The 18,669-nt window shown below is 44.2% G+C and overlaps 1 protein-coding gene across 2 annotated transcripts in view; it reads left to right on the plus strand.

Annotated features, from left to right (window-relative positions):
- The first annotated feature begins 889 nt into the window (after positions 1 to 889).
- OLFML1 (olfactomedin like 1) overlaps positions 890 to 18,669 on the plus strand; it is a 30,069-nt gene continuing 12,289 nt past the window's right edge. The window contains exons 1-2 of one of the 2 annotated variants that reach the window (XM_005887788.2): positions 890 to 1,455; positions 4,190 to 4,478. In XM_005887788.2, the coding sequence (XP_005887850.1) occupies positions 1,327 to 1,455; positions 4,190 to 4,478 (418 nt within the window). In that variant the 5' untranslated portion in view covers positions 890 to 1,326. Of the gene's footprint in view, positions 1,456 to 4,189; positions 4,540 to 18,669 lie in introns of those variants that run through there. The other variant, XM_070383871.1, reaches the window with a different exon arrangement.

The raw sequence follows: 18,669 nt of genomic DNA on the forward strand, positions 1-18,669 counted from the left end.
TCCGCAGACATAGGGGCCTGAACGTTGTCAAAGATAGTTCTTAGAAATAGGGATTGTTCTTAAGGATGAGGAACTGTTGTCTGCGATGATACCAAGAGGGTGAGGAGGGACAGTTAGGGGCTAAAGTCACTTGAAAGAGAGGTAGAGGAACAACTAATGGGAACAAGGACATGCAGGGGCAACGCTGGAAAATTCTTTTAGTGTCTCTTGCGGGGATCAAATACAAACCCAGGTCTCTGACTCCTGGTCAGAGTTCTTTTCACTTCTCAAAGATGCCCCAACCTTCTCTACTTTGATTGGTGATTGAGAAAGAACCATGAGTATCCTGGACCCAACCACAGAAGGAGAGGTTAAAATAAGTAGGCCTGAACAGAAAAGGCAAAAAATCGAAAGAATTTACCACTTTGTACTAAGAATGTGAGTTGAGTCCTTTGTATGGCTGGCTTGTTGCTTCCGGTGAAGGGAATTCTGCTACTGGAGAGTGAAAAAACTCAAGGACTTCCTCACTAAGGAAGAGTTAGTGATGGTTTGGCTCTGAAAGTGCCCCTGTATCAGCAATTGTTTGGTTCTTAATGAAACTCTTCTGAGCTTGAATTTCAGATTCCTCAGCTATCTCCCTGGGTGGCTAGGCGTGTGGCCCATTGGAGCTCTCTTCCCCAAGGGGCAATGGGGCCTGTGCCCTGCCTGCTCCAAGACGGAGGTGTAAGAGAGCTTTCATTTTTTTTTTCCCTTGCTGTGCCTTTAAGAGCTGCAGGAATGCAAAGAGTCTGGAGGCGGGGTGGGGTCTCCCATCAGGATTTCTGGGAAAAGGATCTCGGGAATTTTGGCCAGAAACTAAAATGGGAGTCCAGCTCTGAGAAGTTGGGGGTGGTGTGTATGGGGTCAGGGCTGTGATTGGACTGCAGAGTTCTCTAGGGAGGAGGAAAGCAAAAGTAAAAAGAAAAGAGCGGGGCAGAGGGGAGAAATCCTCCCGGCCCCCCTCCCCACCCCATGCACACTCACCCATGCCTGAAGAGGGGGCAGCCACTATCTGCAGAGGGTCCCCATGTGTCAAAGGTGATGGCAGCAGATGCTGGACCCAGGGAACTCTCTACCCCGAGTTGGCCTGCAAGGCCTCCAGGGACGACTTGCCAACAGCTGGACTTGATCACCAGTTTGCAAAGTGAGATCACGCATCAGAGGGAGTAACTAGCAGACTTTGCTGTCCGGCTGTTTTTGGAGGATTTTCTCAGCAGCGGCTAGAAAGCAGGAGACCACCACCCTAACCCTTGAGTCTTCTTCAAGAAGCAGCAGCAGAAGAGATTCCCGCCCTGGGTGGTTTGCAGGATGATGCTGGCTCTTAGGCGAGCTTGCATTTTCAGGGCTCTGGTCTTCATGGCCTTCCTGCCCCCACCGCAACGCGCCCAGGACCCGGCCATGGTGCACTATATCTATCAGCGCTTTCAAGTCTTGGAGGTAGGTGGCATCCATGCCCCTGACCCAGGGAACCTGCCTGCCAGAAGTCACTTTTTCTTACCCATGCTTCCCTACCTACTGGGATGTGTTTTTCCAGATAGTGAATGATAAGACTGCTAAGGGTACACTGAATATTTTTCATTGTCTAGTGGTTTCTTGAGCAGTTTTCTCTGTTACCTGATCTGGCAGTTTCTCTCATCTGTAAAATGGGGCCATTAATAGAATTTACCTCTTACTAATATTCAGAAGATTTAATAAATTAATTCCACTTAGAACCTTGCCTGGCATGGTGGTAAATGTCTAAAATGTTATTATTCAATTGCTCAGTTTTTAAAATAGGAAAATTAAACATTTTGGTCATGTTTTCTTCATGTTTTACTATATCAGGAGGACAGCACATTTTAGTTTTCTTTGTATCTTTTAATGGTGAGACTTTAGGTCACTGTAAACAGTCATGATATTGGCTTCCTGAGAAGCTCGTGCTTCTTTTGCTGAACTGGCTTTGGTTTTAGAAATGAGCAGGTTTCAGCAGTGTTAGAGAGGAAGTTTCAGGGCCTTTTCCCCAAGTGTTGTAGCTGCCACTTCATTAAAATTTGCAAAACCCAACATTTTTGCACCAGGGACAGACTCCCTGGGGCAAATGTAACCCCCTGTCCTAACCTTTAACACACCCTGGCATGGACATCAGCTATTTCTTATGTCCCGCCTTGCTTTTGTACAAGTTAAATTTTGATAAATTATTTCCCTTCTCTGAAAGACACGCTTATCTCTGGTATTTCGTTTCTACATTTCCTGAAAACTCTTTAAGTCCAAACTATTTGGTTGAAATAGAACTAAGTGTTCTATTCCAGGGTAGAACACTTCCTCAGAGCAGGCTGCACTGGGTTCCTGAGGTCCTGTGATCCGAGGCCTGAGAGCCACAGATGGAATGTTCCCAGGCCAATGGCCTCTTGCCGCTGCCTCACTGGTTCTCTCCTCAGAGACCTTCCCGATCTCACTTTCTTACGTGTGCCTGAATTACGCTCAGCTGTGGTCCCTCTTCATTTGCCGCAGCCCTGCCTTGGGGTTCAGTGCCAGTCTCATCCCTGCAAGCTTTCCACAAGACTTGAGTCTGCCTGCAGACAAGGGTATTGAGTACAGATGGATACGTTCATAGCTATGAACGTGGACTGAAAAGAAGAGGGTGTGATTCATGTAGGTCTTCCCACCCTGACTGTGGTGACCTCAGGAGGAAGCCAAGCCCTGGATGGCTCCACTGTTGGCCAGGCAAACACGTGCAAAGTGATGCGATCCCACATCCCGGGGTGTGTGGGGTGGGGGTGGGGTAAGAATAAAAGAGGATAGATTTAGGCAATTTCTCTCTCCTCTCTCTCTTTCCCTCTCATCCTCTCTGTTTCTATCTCTGTCTCTCTCCCTCCCTCTCACACACCTTTCTCTCTCTCAATCTCTCTTTCATTCTTCACTGAACAGTCTTACATCCTGCTGTTCGAAGTATATATTTTTACAGCTTTTGTGGAGAGCATTTTGGTAAACCACCAGATGGTCTTTAAGTATACATCCTGACCCAGAAACCCATCCCATTTCCTTCATTCACTTATTCCTTTTTTAAAAATATTTTTTTAAGCTATTTATCTTTGGCTGCTCTGGATCTTTGTTGCTCTGCACGGCTTTTCTCTGGTTGGAGCTGGTGGGGACCACTCTTCGTTGCCGTGCTCGGGCTCCTCGATGTGGTGGCTTCTCTCGTCGAGCACAGGCTCACAGTGAGCCAACCTCAGTACTTGCCGCACGTGGGCCCAGGAGTTGCAGCTCCAGGGCTCTAGCGAGCAGGCTCAGTAGCTGTGGCACACGGGCGTAGTTGCTCCATGGCATGTGGAATCTTCCTGGACCAAGGATTGAACCTGTGTCCCCGCAATGGCAGGCAGACTCCTAACCACTGGACCACCAGGGAAGACCCCTTAACTTATTCTTTTATTCAGTAAGTTCATATTAAGTGTGACTATGTGCCAGGTGCTGGGGGTAGAGCTTACATCTGGAAATGTATCCTAAGAAAATAATCAGAGAAGTATAAATGTGTAAAGACAAAGATTTTCTTCACCATTGTCTGAGTGGCGGGTCATTGAAAACTATGTAAATGTCCATTATGTTTATGTGTATGTCAGTCGCCCAGTCGCATCTGACTCTGCACCCCGTGGACTATAGCTCACCAGGCTCCTCCGTCCATGGGATCCTCCAGGCAAGAATACTAGAGTGGGTTACCATTTCCTTCCCTAGGGGATCTTCCCAACCCAGGGACCGAAGCTGGGTCTCCCACATTGCAGGCAGATTCTTTACCATCTGAGCCACCAGGGAAGCCCAAATGTTCATTAGAAAGACTCTAATCAATTTAATGGAATTATGTTATTAAAATTATGGTATAAATATATATTAATTTGTATTGAAATATGTTCACAATATATCAGCAAATTAAAAATATGTTATAAAACAAACATGTAGCAAAATCACATTAACATATATTTATATGTGTATGACTAAATGCATAGGAAAACCTAAAGATTTGTACACTAAAGTTTCAATAGTTCTTTGAGTTAAGGAATTATGGGTGATTTTTTTTTAATTTCACCCCCTTTTAGCTGTTTGTATTTTAAAAGTCTGTTTCTATGAATAAGAGTTATTGACATTACTTGGGCAATTTAAATAACTGGAAATAATTTGAGAATTTATTTTCTGACTGAAGCAAGGACTGCAGAAATGTACCCAAGCAACAAGAGCATACATTCAAGATTTCCAAGAGTTCTCGAAAAACATCTCCATTATGTTGGGACGATGTCACACCTACACAAGTGAGTACAAGAGCGCAGTCCACAACCTGGCGCTGAGAGTGGAGCGCGCCCAGCGGGAGATCGACTACCTGGAGTACCTGCGGGAAGCTGACGCGTGTGTAGAGTCAGAGGACAAGGTGCTGGCAGAAAAGCTAGTCCAAGAGGCTGAGGAAGACCAAAGGATCCGGATGCTACTAAATGCAAGTAAGAGAGCTACATCTTTACCACCCCTTCTGGGGACTTTCAGAACACAGACCTCACACAGGTAGGGAGACCGACCAAGTAAGAACTGGGTGTGTGCTCTTGTGGGCACGTGCTGGGAGAGAAATCTTATCAAGGAACAGGTTTCCAAAGGAAAATGTATTCTCAGAAAGTGGCTTTCCCTTTTTCAGAGAGTTCCTAAAACCTCCATAGAAGATCAGGGCGATGGTGTCAGAAGTCAACCCAGGAAGGGCTTAGTTTGGTAGAGGTGTGTGGTCCCATCCTTCCATGGAGAGTGGCAGGTGGGTGGATTCTCTCAGTGCCCTGGGAGTAGGGAGAGTGTGCCAAGAAGCAATATAAAATTGGAAATGGCAACAGCCAATCCTCAGGGCCAAGGACTACTGTGAATTATTATTGTTTGTGCTGTTGGGATGCTGATATATTCAAGATATTTATCTCCAATCTTAGGATCCATCAGAATCACTTCCAGGCCATTAAGAATAAGGATTAGGAGCTCAAATGAAAATAACAAGTATCAAGCAACAAAATCATAAATGAGAAGGAAAATTTCCTGTGCATGAGTCCATCTCATTAAAAACAATGAGGGAGACAAGTCCGTGCCTCAGAGGCTGTATTCTGAGATGGTTTCATTGAAAATAGAAAAACTTTATGCGCTAACTATGCCTGCCCCAAATATGAGAAAATTCCATCAGGTAAACAAGATATAAGCAGCTGAATGCCATCTTTAGGCCAAGCGTTGCATGTATCTTTTCCATGTAATCCTTGTAAAAGCTCCTTTGGTCATTTATAAGAAAGGTCTTCCCAAATGAGGTGACTTCTGATCTGAGTTTCAAACATAGTAGAGAGGATGAGCAGAGGCCACGTCAAGCAAGAGTGGCAACAGATCAAAAGCAAGTAGCACTTGCACACACAGATCTGTAGGGACGGCTGAGTGGAGTCTGTGTGGGGCAGGAGAGTGCTGGGGGGCAAGGCTGAAGGGTGAGTAGCACCCAGATAGTGAAAGACCTTGCTTGCCAAGTTCAGAGGGTTGAACTTGACTAAAGAAACTACTGAGAACCATTGAACAATGTTTGAAGGGTGTTTAAGATTTTCGTTTTTTTTTTTTTTTTTTTATTGGAGTACAATTGCTTTACAACGTTGTCTTAGTTTCTACTGTACAACATGAGAGAATCAGCTATATGTTCAGTTCAGTTCAGTCACTCAGTCGTGTCCGACTCTTTGTGACCCCATGGACTAAAGCACGCCAGGCCTTCCTGTCCATCACCAACTCCCGGAGTTTACTCAGACTCATGTCCATTGAGTCGGTGATGCCATCCAACCATCTCATCCTCTGTCGTCCCCTTCTCCTCCCAACTTCAATCTTTCCCAGCATCACGGTCTTTTCAAATGAGTCAATTCTTTGCATCAGGTGGCCAAAGTATTGGAATTTCAGCTTCAGCATCAGTCTTCCAATGAATATTCAGGACTGATTTCCTTTAGGATGGACTGGTTGGATCTTCTTGTAGTCCAAGGGACTCTCGAGAGTCTTCTCCAACACCACAGTTCAAAAGCATCAATTCTTCAGTGCACAGCTTTCTTTATAGTCCAACTCTCACATCCATACATGACTACTGGAAAAACTATAGCCTTGACTAGATGGACCTTTGTTGGCAAAGTAATGTCTCTGCTTTTACTATGCTATCTAGGTTGGTCATAAGTTTTCTTCCAAGGAGGAAGCATCTTTTAATTTCATGGCTGCAGTCACCATCTGCAGTGATTTTGGAGCCCACGCCCCCCCGCCCCAACACCAAAAAAAAAGTCTGTCACTGTTTCCCCTGTTTCCCCATCTATTTGCCATGAAGTGATGGGACCAGATGCCATGATCTTCGTTTTTTGAATGTTGAGCTTTAAGCCAACTTTTTCACTCTCCTCTTTCATTTTCATCAAGAGGCTTTTTAGTTCTTCTTCGCTTACTGCCATGAGGATGGTGTCATCTGCATATTTGAGGTTATTGGTATTTCTTCCAGCAATCTTGATTCCAGCTTGTACTTTATCCAGCCCAGCATTTCTCATGATGTACTCTGCATATAAGTTAAATAAGCAGGGTGACAATATACAGTCTTGATGTGCTCTTTTCCCAATTTGGAACCAGTCTGTTGTTCCATGTCCAGTTCTAACTGTTGATTCCTGACCTGCACACAGATTTCTCAAGAGGCAGGTCAGGTGGTCTGGTATTCCCATCTCCTGAAGAATTTTCCACAGTTTGTTGTGATCCACACAGTCAAAGGCTTTGGCATAGTCAATAAAGCAGAAGTAGATGCTTTTCTGGAACTCTTGATTTTTCAGTAATCCAATGGATGTTGGCAATTTGGTCTCTCGTTCCTCTGTCTTTTCTAAAACCAGCTTGAACATCTGGAAGTTCACGGTTCACATATTGCTGAAGCCTGGCTTGGAGAATTTTCAGCATTACTTTACTAGCATGTGAGATGAGTGCAATTGTGTGGTAGTTTGAGCATTCTTTGGCATTGCCTTTCTTTGGGATTGGAATGAAAACTGACCTTTTCCAGTCCTGTAGCCACTGCTGAGTTTTCTGAATTTGCTGGCATATTGAGTGCAGCACTTTCACAGCACCATCTTCCAGGATTTGAAATAGATCAACTGGAATTCCATCACCTCCACTAGCTTTGTTCGTAGTGATGCTCCCTAAGGCCCACTTGACTTCGCATTCCAGATGTCTGGCTCTAGGTGAGTGGTCATACCATCGTGATTATCTTGGTTGTGAAGATCTTTTTTGCATAGTTCTTCTGTGTATTCTTGCCACCTCTTCTTAATATCTTCGGCTTCCATTATGTCCATACTGTTTCTGTCCTATATGTATGTGAATATCTATGTGTATATACACATATGTGTGTGTTTATTTATATATATATATATATATACACACATACACATATATACACACACACCCTCCTTCTTATGCCTCCCTCCACTATTGAGCAATTTTAAGCAGAGCCCTGCAGAGTGGGCAATGGCACCCCACTCCAGTACTCTTGCCTAGAGAATCCCATAGACGGAGGAGTCTGGAGGGCTGCAGTCCATGGGGTCGCTGAGGGTCAGACACGACTGAGCGACTTCACTTTCACTTTTAACTTTCATGCATTGGAAAAGGAAATGGCAACCCACTCCGGTATTCTTGCCTGGAGAATCCCGGGGACGGGGGAGCCTGATGGGCTGCTGTCTATGGGGTCGCACAGAGTCGGACACGACTGAAGTGACTTAGCAGCAGCAGCAAGCAGAGCCCTGAGAGGTGGGAACAGGGCAAGACTAAAGAGACACTAATTAGGGAAATGCTGCAGTAAATGGGCAACAAGTTATCATCTCTGCATGAAGTGTCAGTGGGGTGGAGAAGGACAGATGGATTTGAGAGTCATTGAAAGTCGGCATAGGCATGGCTTTGTGACTGATAATTGAATGTGAAAAATAAGTGAGAAGGGTAAGTCCAAGATGCTTCCTAGGTTTGGCGCTTAGGCCTTTGGGTGGTTGGTCTGAAATATGTTGAGACAGGAAACCCAGGAGACATTTTGGAGCACTTACTACTTCACTCTTTTGGGGTTTTTTTTCCTGGAGCACTTTTTACTCTGAGGTCTTCTAGTTCATTTATTTGCTTGCTGTTCATTTTATACCTCCTCATCTCATATAAGAGCCTGGATCCTGTGTTTCACATTCAGTGCTGAGTCCCAGCGCCTAGAATACTGTCGATGTTCAATAAATATTTGTCAGTGAGTAACTAAGTGAACAAATGAATGAATGGGCAGGGGGATTATTAGCATGGGCAGAGGAGTATTAGGTTTTGGTAGATAAAAGAACATCTTATCTGTGAGTCATAAGACAGAGAGGAGAGTGCCTTATCTACAAGAAGAAGCACTTAGTCAAACTGGTCAAGTGAGTGGTCCTTTTCAGCCTTGTCTTGAGATGAACCTCCTCCTTCTGAGAGGAAGCATGCGTGCATGCTAAGTCACTTCAGTCATGTCCACCTCTGTGACTCTATGGACTATAGTCCTCCAGGCTCCTCTGTCCATGGGATTCTCCAGGCAAGAATACTGGAGTGGGTTGCCATTTCCTCCTCCAGGGGATCTTCCCAGCTCAGGGATCAAACTTGTGTCTCATAAATCTCCTGCATTGGTACACATGTTCTTTACCACTAGCACCATCTGGGAATACTCAGAGAGGGAACAGCTGAGGGAGAACATGGGTCTATGGATTAGGCATAAGGGTAAGGATGAGCCAGTGGAAAATGAACAGCTCCCTAAAATGCTGACCAGGAGGGAAGAGTGGCTGCTAATGTAGCCTGAGCTAGAATGTGCCTGAACTTTCATGCTGAGAGTCAGGGAGGACCCCAAGCCTGAACCGTGGTGCTGGATTGGATCCCTGAGACACTCTAAACCCCTCAGGCCTTGAGGTGGCCCCTTTCTACTCCACCTAGAGCTCAACAGAGGTCCTGAGTCTGGACTTTCTGTTTTTACAACCCTCTCCTCTGCCTCATCCCTCACACCCTGGATGCCTAAAATATTCCCTCTCCCAGCTCCATGGTGAGTGAAAACTCTTTCAGCGTTTTCAGAATTGCTGCTTCCATGCCCGTTGCCTTGGGAGCCCTCTTTTGATGATCTGTCGGTTTATGATTCAATAAGCACTTTTTGCCCCCTACTCTTGGGTGGGCCCTGTGCTCATAGCAGGGACAAAGGAGCAAGCGGAAACACACCTGTATCCCGCGCTGGCCTTCTCACCGCTTCTCTTGCCTCTGGTCTTACCTCCTGCTGCCGTCCGCTGTTACGTGCATCTTCCCACAACACGCACAGATGCTCTCACTCCTCGGTGTAGACTGTTTTTGTTGTTTGTCATCAATTATCAACAGCAACAAACCCACTCAAATGTCAGCATTTTAGATGGGGAAGGCCCATCACAAAGTGGCCTGAGCTGATGTCCCTCTTTTTCCCGCATAACTCACTCACATGCAGTAGCAATTTTTGTACATATATATATAGGGTAGCCATTCCCTTCTCCAGGGGATTTCCTTGACCCAGGGATTGAACCTGGGTCTCCTGCAGTGCTGGCAGATTCTTTACTGTCTGAGCCCCCAGGGAAGCCCTGGTGGGGAAACCACTCTAATATATATATAATAATTATATATATATATTATATATATATAATATATATATATAATTTTTCTGCCCACCCTTTATGACTCAAAATTGCTGTGGACTCTCCATGAACATTTCTGGGGCCTCCACTAGACGGGTTGGCCCCTAGTGCTCCCAGAGCACCTCATTCAGTCTTCTGAGGCAGCACTAACACTCAACTACACACATCTGTGTGTAGTTGACACCTTAACCAGAATGTGAACATACCTGACGTCTTCATTCCTGTACTCACAGATCCAGGGTCAGGACCTGCCAAGGAGAAGTCTGTAAAAATTGTCTGTAGAAGAGATGCCGATAGCGGGCCCCTCAGAGCTTGGTTTAGGGAAAGATGTAAACAATCCCAACTGTGTGGTTAGTGGGCTTCCCTGGTGGCTCAGAGGGTAAAGATTCTGCCTGTAGTGTGGGAGACCCGGGTTCCATCTTTGGGTTGGGAAGATCCCCTGGAGAAGGAAATGGCAACCTACTCCAGTACTCTTGCCTGGAAAATTCCTTGGACTGAGGAGCCTGGTGGGCCCCAGTCCATGGGGTCGCTCTGACCTATTGTTTGCAGAGGTTCTGTGCCCAGGGATGGACTTTGGGGTGCCAGTGTATTCCCCTTCCATGCACTGTTTGTGTTTTAAATATTGTCCCCTCCCCCATTCCTTGGGCTGTTTCTCTTAGTAGATTTGCCTGTGTTAGTTGTGCTAATACTGTGTAACAAATTACCACAACTTTAGCAGTTTAAAATAGTATACATTTATTGGCTTAGAGTTTCTGTGGATTCAGGAGTCCAGGTACAGCTTATCTGGACATTTCGTTCAACAGTCTTTCGAGGGTACAGTCAAGGTGTTACCTGGACTACATTCTCACCTTGAGCTCAGGTCCCTCTTCCAAGCTCATTGATGTTGACAGAATTCACCTTCCTGGGGTTGTAGGATGGAGGCCCTCAGCTTCGAGAAGCCACACCTCTCCACAGGCAGCCCACAATGTGGTTGTTGCTCCTTCAAGGCCAGGAGGAGAGTGCTTCTCTTTGGGAAGTGCTCAGCCCCTGTTTTTTATCTGATTTAGGTCAAGCCCACCTATAATCATCTTCCTTTTGATTAACTCAAAGTCCACTGATTCGGGACCTTTAATATTTTTTGGCTGCACTGAGTCTTCGCTGTGGCACTTGGGCTTTTTCTCCAGTTGCAGTGCATAGGCTTCTGATGTGGAACATGGGCTCTAGAGCATGTGGGCTCAGGAGTTGCAGTGCCTGGGCTCTGCAGTTTGTGGCACACAGGTTCTCTAGTTGCAGCATGCAGGCATGGTTGCCCTGAGACATGTGGGATTTTAGTTCTCTGACCAGAAATCAAATCCACATCCCCTGCAGTGAAGGGCAGATTCTTAACCACAGCACCACCAGGGAAGTCCCTGGGACCTTAATTACATCTACAGAATTTCCTTAGTTTTGTCTTGTAATGTAACCTAGTCAAGCAGAACTATCATATTCACAGGTGCTGCCCTCACTCAAGGGGAGGAAGTTTGTAGGGCATGACCGTGGGGGTGGGAGCCTTAGAATTCTGTGCATCCCAGCTGGTGCTGTTTCCTCTACCCACCTTCTTCCCAAAAGGCTCCCATCTTCCTGTCTTCTAACCTTGGCCGCTGGAACTGTGCCAACTCTGGAACTTCCACAGGAATTCTTAAGACTCAAGTCAAAACCCTTGTGTAGCCAAATATGGGATTATGGGCTAGGGAGGGTCACTAGAGGTCACATTAAGAGTTTCATTCATACATACGTGCCGTCTCAGAGAGTGTCTTTGAAAAACTTAGAAAGATAGGATATCATAACTTTCTCAGAAAGTTCAACATTATGCCTTAGGAGATTTCCTAAGAAATTTTGACCATCAGTCTAAATGGGATGCTAGGGATAGTAAATAAGGTAGAGTTGCTCTGTAATTAAGCCATTTTTTTTCTAGAGGTGTCCTCTAGTTTTAGCCTTTATTTAGAAGTAATGCTCAAATGATGTTCATGTGAGGCCTACAATTCCAGGGATGTTTGGGGATAAGGTAAAATTCTTAGAATCTTAACTCTAACTCATATAGACTCTCCTCTTTCTCTTTCTTTCTTTCCCCACCACCCCCCCTTTCTGTCTAACACACAATTTAGAATGCAGTGAGTGAAAGTTACCTGAATACAATTTAACTTACAAAGTCACTCCAAGTCTTTGGTACTATAATTGCTATAAGTAAAAAAAGAAATTTTGCATTGCACTTGGCAACTTACGGCAAAGCACCAGCGGCTCAGATGCCCAGATTAAGAATCTATCTAACAAACAGTCTTTGGCAGATTCCACAGGCTCCATTCTTGTGTGAATCAGAATAGTATTAACCTCTTTTTAACTTGTAAACAGCTTGTAAAGAAAAATTCTTGAGGCAGTCAAAACAAGTCATTATAGCATTATTTTATTTCCTGTTTTAGTCCAGCTCCTTTATTTGCAAGGGTGCTTGCAAATAACCTCCAATAACCCTCTCCCTACTGAAGTAAATAACTCATATCTTTTGTTAGATCATGTTTCAGAGAAAAAAGTGTGTTGCTGCAAATTCACATGCCTCTGGGATCCACTCAGCTAGTATAAATTTGAGTGCCTCACATTCAAAACTGTTAAAAATCAAACAAAATAAAGCAAACAAGCAAAAATCCCACTGGAAGCCAAATAAAATGTATTTGTGAGCCAACTCCCAAGGTCCATTAGTTTGTGATGAGTGCAACAAAACATTGAGAGATGTATAGCTCTTAAATTGTAACAGAGAAGAATATCTCCCACAAAGGTGTATACACAGGTGTAAGTGCAAGAGAATATGAGAGTACCTGTGTTTGTGTGTGTGTGTATGTGCACACATACACACACAGCAGCTGCATTCACAAGTCCTGGGCAGCAATACCAAAAGTGTACATCCAGCTTATTCTATGCTGCCTACTGGAGAGTCCCATAGGTCACTGTGCTGCGTTCAAAAAGGCCAGTCTACTTCTTGTGCACCCACCTGGAAGGCCTGTGATCTATGAGGATACCACTAGGACCATCACACAGGTATTAAAAGAAGGTCCCAAAATTGTTTTTTTTTTTTAATATATTTATTTAATATTTATTTGGCTGTGCCGGTCTCAGCTACAGCACGCAGTACCTTCAGTCTTCGTCGGGACATGCAGGTTTCTTAGTTTAGGCATGCAAACTCTTAGTTGCAGCACATGGGATCTTAGTTCCCTGACTAAGGGTCGAACCTGGATTTGATCTCACATTGGAAGTGTAGAGTCTTAGCCACTAGACCACCAGGGAATCCCCCTTAAGTTGTTTTAGCTGATGGCTTTTGGCTCCAGGTGGAGTGAACCTCCCCATTCATTCTCCCTGTGACTCATTCATTTATTCATTCACTCAACAGAAGTCTAACTGAATTTGAGAAATATGTTGGCATTATGCCAGGCATTTGAGCTGGAACTTTGACTAGGATAACATTCTTGTCCTCAAGAGGCTTGCAGCCAAGTAGGGAAACCATCTAAACAAACCCAGAATAATAGATGGGATGATGGCTGCTCTGATGGAGGGTGTCACAGAAGCACAGGGGCAGGCATTAGTGTGTGGACACAGCAGTCGCAGGGCAAGGGCTTAGTTGCTCTGTGGCATGTGGGATCTTAATTCCTTGAACAGGAATTGAACTTGCATCCCCTGCATTGCAAGGCAGATTCTTAACCACTGGACCACCACAGAAGTCTCAAGCTGAGTTTTAATGTTGGAAAAGAACTAATTAAATGGAGAAGAGAGTAGAGGGCCTTTCAAGCAAATGACCAGCATATAGAGGTCCATAGGCCTAATCGGGCTTAGTGTTCTGCAGACGTCTAGTGTAGGGAGAAGTGGTAGAGAGGAGATGAAAGAAACAGACAAAAGCTAAACTCCTTTGTACCGAGCCTCTTCACCTTCTAGCTGTGGAGGATGAAAATACAATGAATAATAGTAGTTAATAGTTATTGAGTGCTTATGATGTACCTTGTAATCTTTAAGTATTTAAAGGAGTCTTATTGGATTACATCAGGTAATTCTCACAACAAACCTATGTGATAAGTATTAGAATTAATCTTCATTTTATAGATATGGAAATCAGGGTACTGCGTGAATAAATCATGTGAACTGTGAGGAGCTAATAATTCCAGAGGAGGATTCAAACAAAGACAGGCTGACTCCTACACATACTAACCGTTCCCACCCTGCTGTTTTGCTTACTCCTCTGTAAGCATGTGAGTGTCCGGGCTCAGGTCGGTGTTTTCAGATCATTCTGGCCCCAGCGTTCAGAATGGACTGGCAGTAGGGGAGTTTGGGTGCTCATAAGAGGGAGGGACTGGAGCCAGGCAGGCCATCTCCAGGGCTGTCACAGAGGTCCTCAGGTAGAAGCCCTCTGCTCTGAGACTAAATGCCTGCACCCAGGGACCTCATTATTGTGGGACATGCGTGAACACCATATCACACCTCTTGGTCATTATTTGATGATTCCTACTCATAAACAAATTGCTTTAAATCATTCTTTCAAATCCTGGCCAAGAAGGGTCAATTCCCCTCTCCCTCTAACCCTTGGTTTTTAATTCCCTGCCTTTCCTTCACTTATTTTTAAGCAATGACATTCCTTTGCTTTCCCCACTCTTTGCTCAGTTAACAGAAGAGCCCCACCACACACTCCTGGGGTGGGAATCTCAGGAGCATTCCTTTGGGCCTCATCTGATAAGTCACCATATCCAATAGATTCTTCCTTCTGAATATCCCTCAACTTTATTCTTTACCTCTACCCTGCTCTCTCATCATCTCTAGTCCTGATTATTGTACAAGACTCCTAACTGATCTTCCTGTTCCAGGATTTCATCTTGTATTGCTACCAGTGTTATCATTGCTTTATCATCTTTCAAGGCAACTACAACCTACAGGGTAAAGCAAACCCCATAAAATAACATTAAGTCCTTTACAACTGACCCCAATCTAACTTTCTTTAAATAATTTGTTTTGTTATTCTCTCTGAAAGTAATATCTGCTGATTAAATAAAAACCACGGACATAGTATATACTGTGTCTATTGTATTTACCGTTTTATAAAAGTAGATAATAAGCCAACAATTGAACACAGCACCTTTTTTTTAGTTTTTTAAAAAATTATTATTTTATTGACGTATAGGTGATTCACAGTGTTTCAGATGTACAGCAAAGTGATTCAGTTTTATACATAGAAAAATTTGGTTATGTGTATATATTCTTTTTCAGATTCTTTTTCATTATAGGTTATTACAAGATATAGAATATAGTTCCCTGTGCTATAGAGTAAGTCCTTGTTTTTTATTTAATATGTATATTACTGTCATATCTATTAATCCCAAATTCCTAATTTGTCTCTCCCTCCCTTCCCCCTTTGGTAACCATAAGTTTTGAACACAGCAGCTTTGAACATTTCCCGCTTAGTCTTGTCCCAGTACTGTCTATCCCCAGTCTACCTGATTCTCTATGCTATGTTGAACCTGCTCTTCTGAAAGCTTACTTTCATATAGTATATTGAAGTATACTCCATGCCTCTCTACACGGTTCATGCTCTTTCCCCAAGTCTAACACAGTGCCTGGCACAGAGTAGGGTTCAGTATTTTCTGACATTGAGGACCAGTTTATTGGAAAGTGGAAGCAACTATTTACCAGGGATTCCATTAAGCCTCTTTTGTCTGGTATGTTGTCCAATACCCATGACAACTCAGCTAGGTAGATACTATTATGACTTCTATTCAGATGATGAAACTGTGACTCGGAGTTTCCTGCTCTGTTGAAGACTAAGCACCATCCCCTAGATTCATCTCAGTTTCCCTATCTGTTCGCAGTTCCCTTACCCTGGCCCTGCACCAGGTATCTGCCACAACAGTGCTATATGACAAACCACTTTGAAACTTAGTGGACTAAAACAATCATTGATTATTTCCCAGGAGTCCACGGGGCAGCTGGGCAGTTCTGTCAGCCTGGGCCAGTCTTAGCTGTTCCCAGCAGACTCCCTAGTGCATCCACCGTTAGTGGCACGTTCCCCAGGGGATGACCGGCTAAGGACGGCCTCGGCTGCAGTGGCTTGGTTCTTCTCCACGTGGCATCTGATCTTTTGGAGGCAAACCTGGGCTTGTTCTCATGGTTGAGGAAGATGTCTGAGGGAGAGGGCACATGCATACCAAGATCTGGTTGCTTTCACCAAGTTTTTTTTTTTTGCCAAAGCAAGTTCAAGTCTGGCTCTGGAGCCCATCCTTCCAATAGAACCTCTAATAACATCAGTATGAGACTTTTGGTCTTGCTGCTTTGGGAAAGAGGCAGTCATCAAGATGAGTTTTTAAGTATGCAAATATCTATATGAAGGCAATGGATGGAGCACCAGTGTGACTGAGGGGAGACTGAAGAACCTGTAAGAGGGCTGCTGCAAAGTTCAGGATGAGGTCAGCAAGTGCTACACCAGCCTACTTTGAGAAAGGATAGAACAGCATCAGTATGACTGATTGTATAAGAAGAATTCATGGCAAAATGTCAAAATTATTCTGTTTTCTAGCTAGATAAATGGGAGGATGGCAGTATCACACCTTGACACTGAGAAAATTTTCATCCTTTTCAGTTTAAGTAAGAATATTGAAGGAAAAAAAAAATAATAATAACCCACTATGCAGAAACCAAAACTCAGCTCAGTCTTTAAATAAAAATTAAATAAAAGCAGAAAGTTCATAATTATAAGCTTGAAATGCTTAAGATGTCGCAACAGTTAGATAACTAATGCAAAACAGAGGCTGTTTGATCAGAAATTCCTTGGAGGACTGCCAGTTCCATGCTTCACTTGTGCATGAGTGTTGACCAGCCTGGATCCTCTAGGACAACAATTCTCAAACTTTTATCTCAGAAACTCATTACATTTTTTAAAAAATTATTCAGGACCCTAGAGAGTTTTTGTTGATGTATGTTAACATCTCTTGATATTTAACATATTTACAATTAAAATAGAGAAATTGTAGTATGTGCCAGATGCTAATCTAGGACAGGATATCTAGCAGTGAACATAGCACATTAGGCAAAAAGCCCTGCCCTCATAGAACTAATATTCTATGCTATGCTATGCTATGCTAAGTCACTTCAGTCGTGTCTGACTCTGTGCGACCCCATAGACAGCAGCCCACCAGGCTCCGCCGTCCCTGGGATTCTCCAGGCAAGAATTCTGGAGTGGGTTGCCATTTCCTTCTCCAATGCATGAAAGAGAAAAGTGAAAGTGAAGTCTCTCAGTCGTGTCCAACTCTTAGCGACCCCATGGACTGCAGCCTACCAGGCTCCTCTGTCCATGGATTTTCCAGGCTAGAGTACTGGAGTGGGGTGTTAGTGTGAAAATTTACAATATGTCAGATCGAAGTTAAATACTACAGAAGAAAACCAGCTAAGGTAAGGAGGTTATGGAAAGCTGGCCTCTTCTGAAAGGACACACATGAAGGAGGTTGGCTGTGTTGAACTCCAGCTATAGAGACCCGCAGTGGAAGCTATGCACTCACTATTGCTCACAGGTCTTCCCAGCTTCCTCACACTCCATGCTGTTGAGCAGCACATAGCCATACAAACCAACAGCCATGCATCCTCTGTTTTCTTCTCAGACTCAATGGCTAATCACCAATAAAGGGAAGCTGGCAGGGCTCTGTACTGGGTGCCATGAAATACTTCTAGAGTTGGGAACCTAGATAAACCTTTGATGTGGTTTTGCTGGGCTTCCCAGGTGGCGCTAGAGGTTAAGAACTTGCCTGCAATGCAGGAAACATAAGAGACACAGACAGGTTCAAACCTTGGGACAGGAAGATTCCCTAGACAAAGAAATGGCAACCCATTCCAGTATTCTTGCCTTAAAAATCCCATGGACAGAGGAGCCCGGCGGGCTACAGCCCACAGGGTCGCAAACAGTAAGACATGACTGAAGGGACTTAGCATGTGGTTTTGCTAAAGAGTTCTGTGAAACTCATCAGAATACATAGAGCATGTATTGTACGCCAGGCTCTGTTTAAGCACTCACCCTGGACTCACAGCCCTTCTGCAGAGCCGGATCTTCCCATGGCTCACTGAGTACCATTCCATATAAGCTGGTCCTCCTGCCCTCCTGTCTTCCATCTAATTAGGCTTTCTAGACAGTGCAATAGCACTTGCTGTTGTCCACATGTACCTCTTGTGATCTGAATCTACTTGATTTCTAAGTTGGCCTAGCATGCATTGTGGTAGCAACTGACTAATACTGCATCATCTGAATCTAACTGATTCCTGAGTTTGGTCAGTAAGCAATAAGAATTTCAATAGTGAGTGAGATATGTACCATGTCCCAGGCCCTGTGGATAAAAAGACAAATAAAGGATAGATTCTGCCTAAAATGCTTGCAAGGAAACAGTGAGCAGGCAATTCCAATTCAGCCCAAGAATTGCCCTGGAAGAGGACTGCACAGAAAGCTTTGGACACACAAAAAAGAGCAAGTAGCTGCTCTGCAAGAGTCAGAGATTTTGTTTTGAAGGACAAGAAGATGTATCCTAAGTTAGCGAAGATGAGCTAAGGAAAAGTAGAGGCAAAGTCTCAAACTTGTGAGAGGCCATGGCAAGCTTGGTGATTACTGATTAGTCCAGTGTGGTGGGGAAGTGACAGAAGAAGTCAGCTGAAGGACCCTGGGTACTATGCTGACATACCAGAAATGCATTCTGTGGGAAACAGACTCACAGAGCAACTTATGGTTGCTGGGGGAATGGATGCGGGGAAGGGATAGTTAGGGAGTTTGGGATGAACATATACACACTGCTGTATTTAAAATGGATAACCAACAAGGACCTACTGTATAGCACAGGGAACTCTGCTTAGTGTTATGTGGCTTCCTGGATGGTAGGGGAGTTTCAAGGGGAATGAATAAATCTATATGTATAGGTGAGTCCCTTCACTGTTTACCTGAAACTATTACAACATTGTTAATCAGCTATACCCCAATACA

This window comes from Bos mutus, chromosome 15 (assembly GCF_027580195.1).
Source record: "Bos mutus isolate GX-2022 chromosome 15, NWIPB_WYAK_1.1, whole genome shotgun sequence".
NCBI classification, from domain to species: Eukaryota; Metazoa; Chordata; class Mammalia; order Artiodactyla; family Bovidae; genus Bos; species Bos mutus.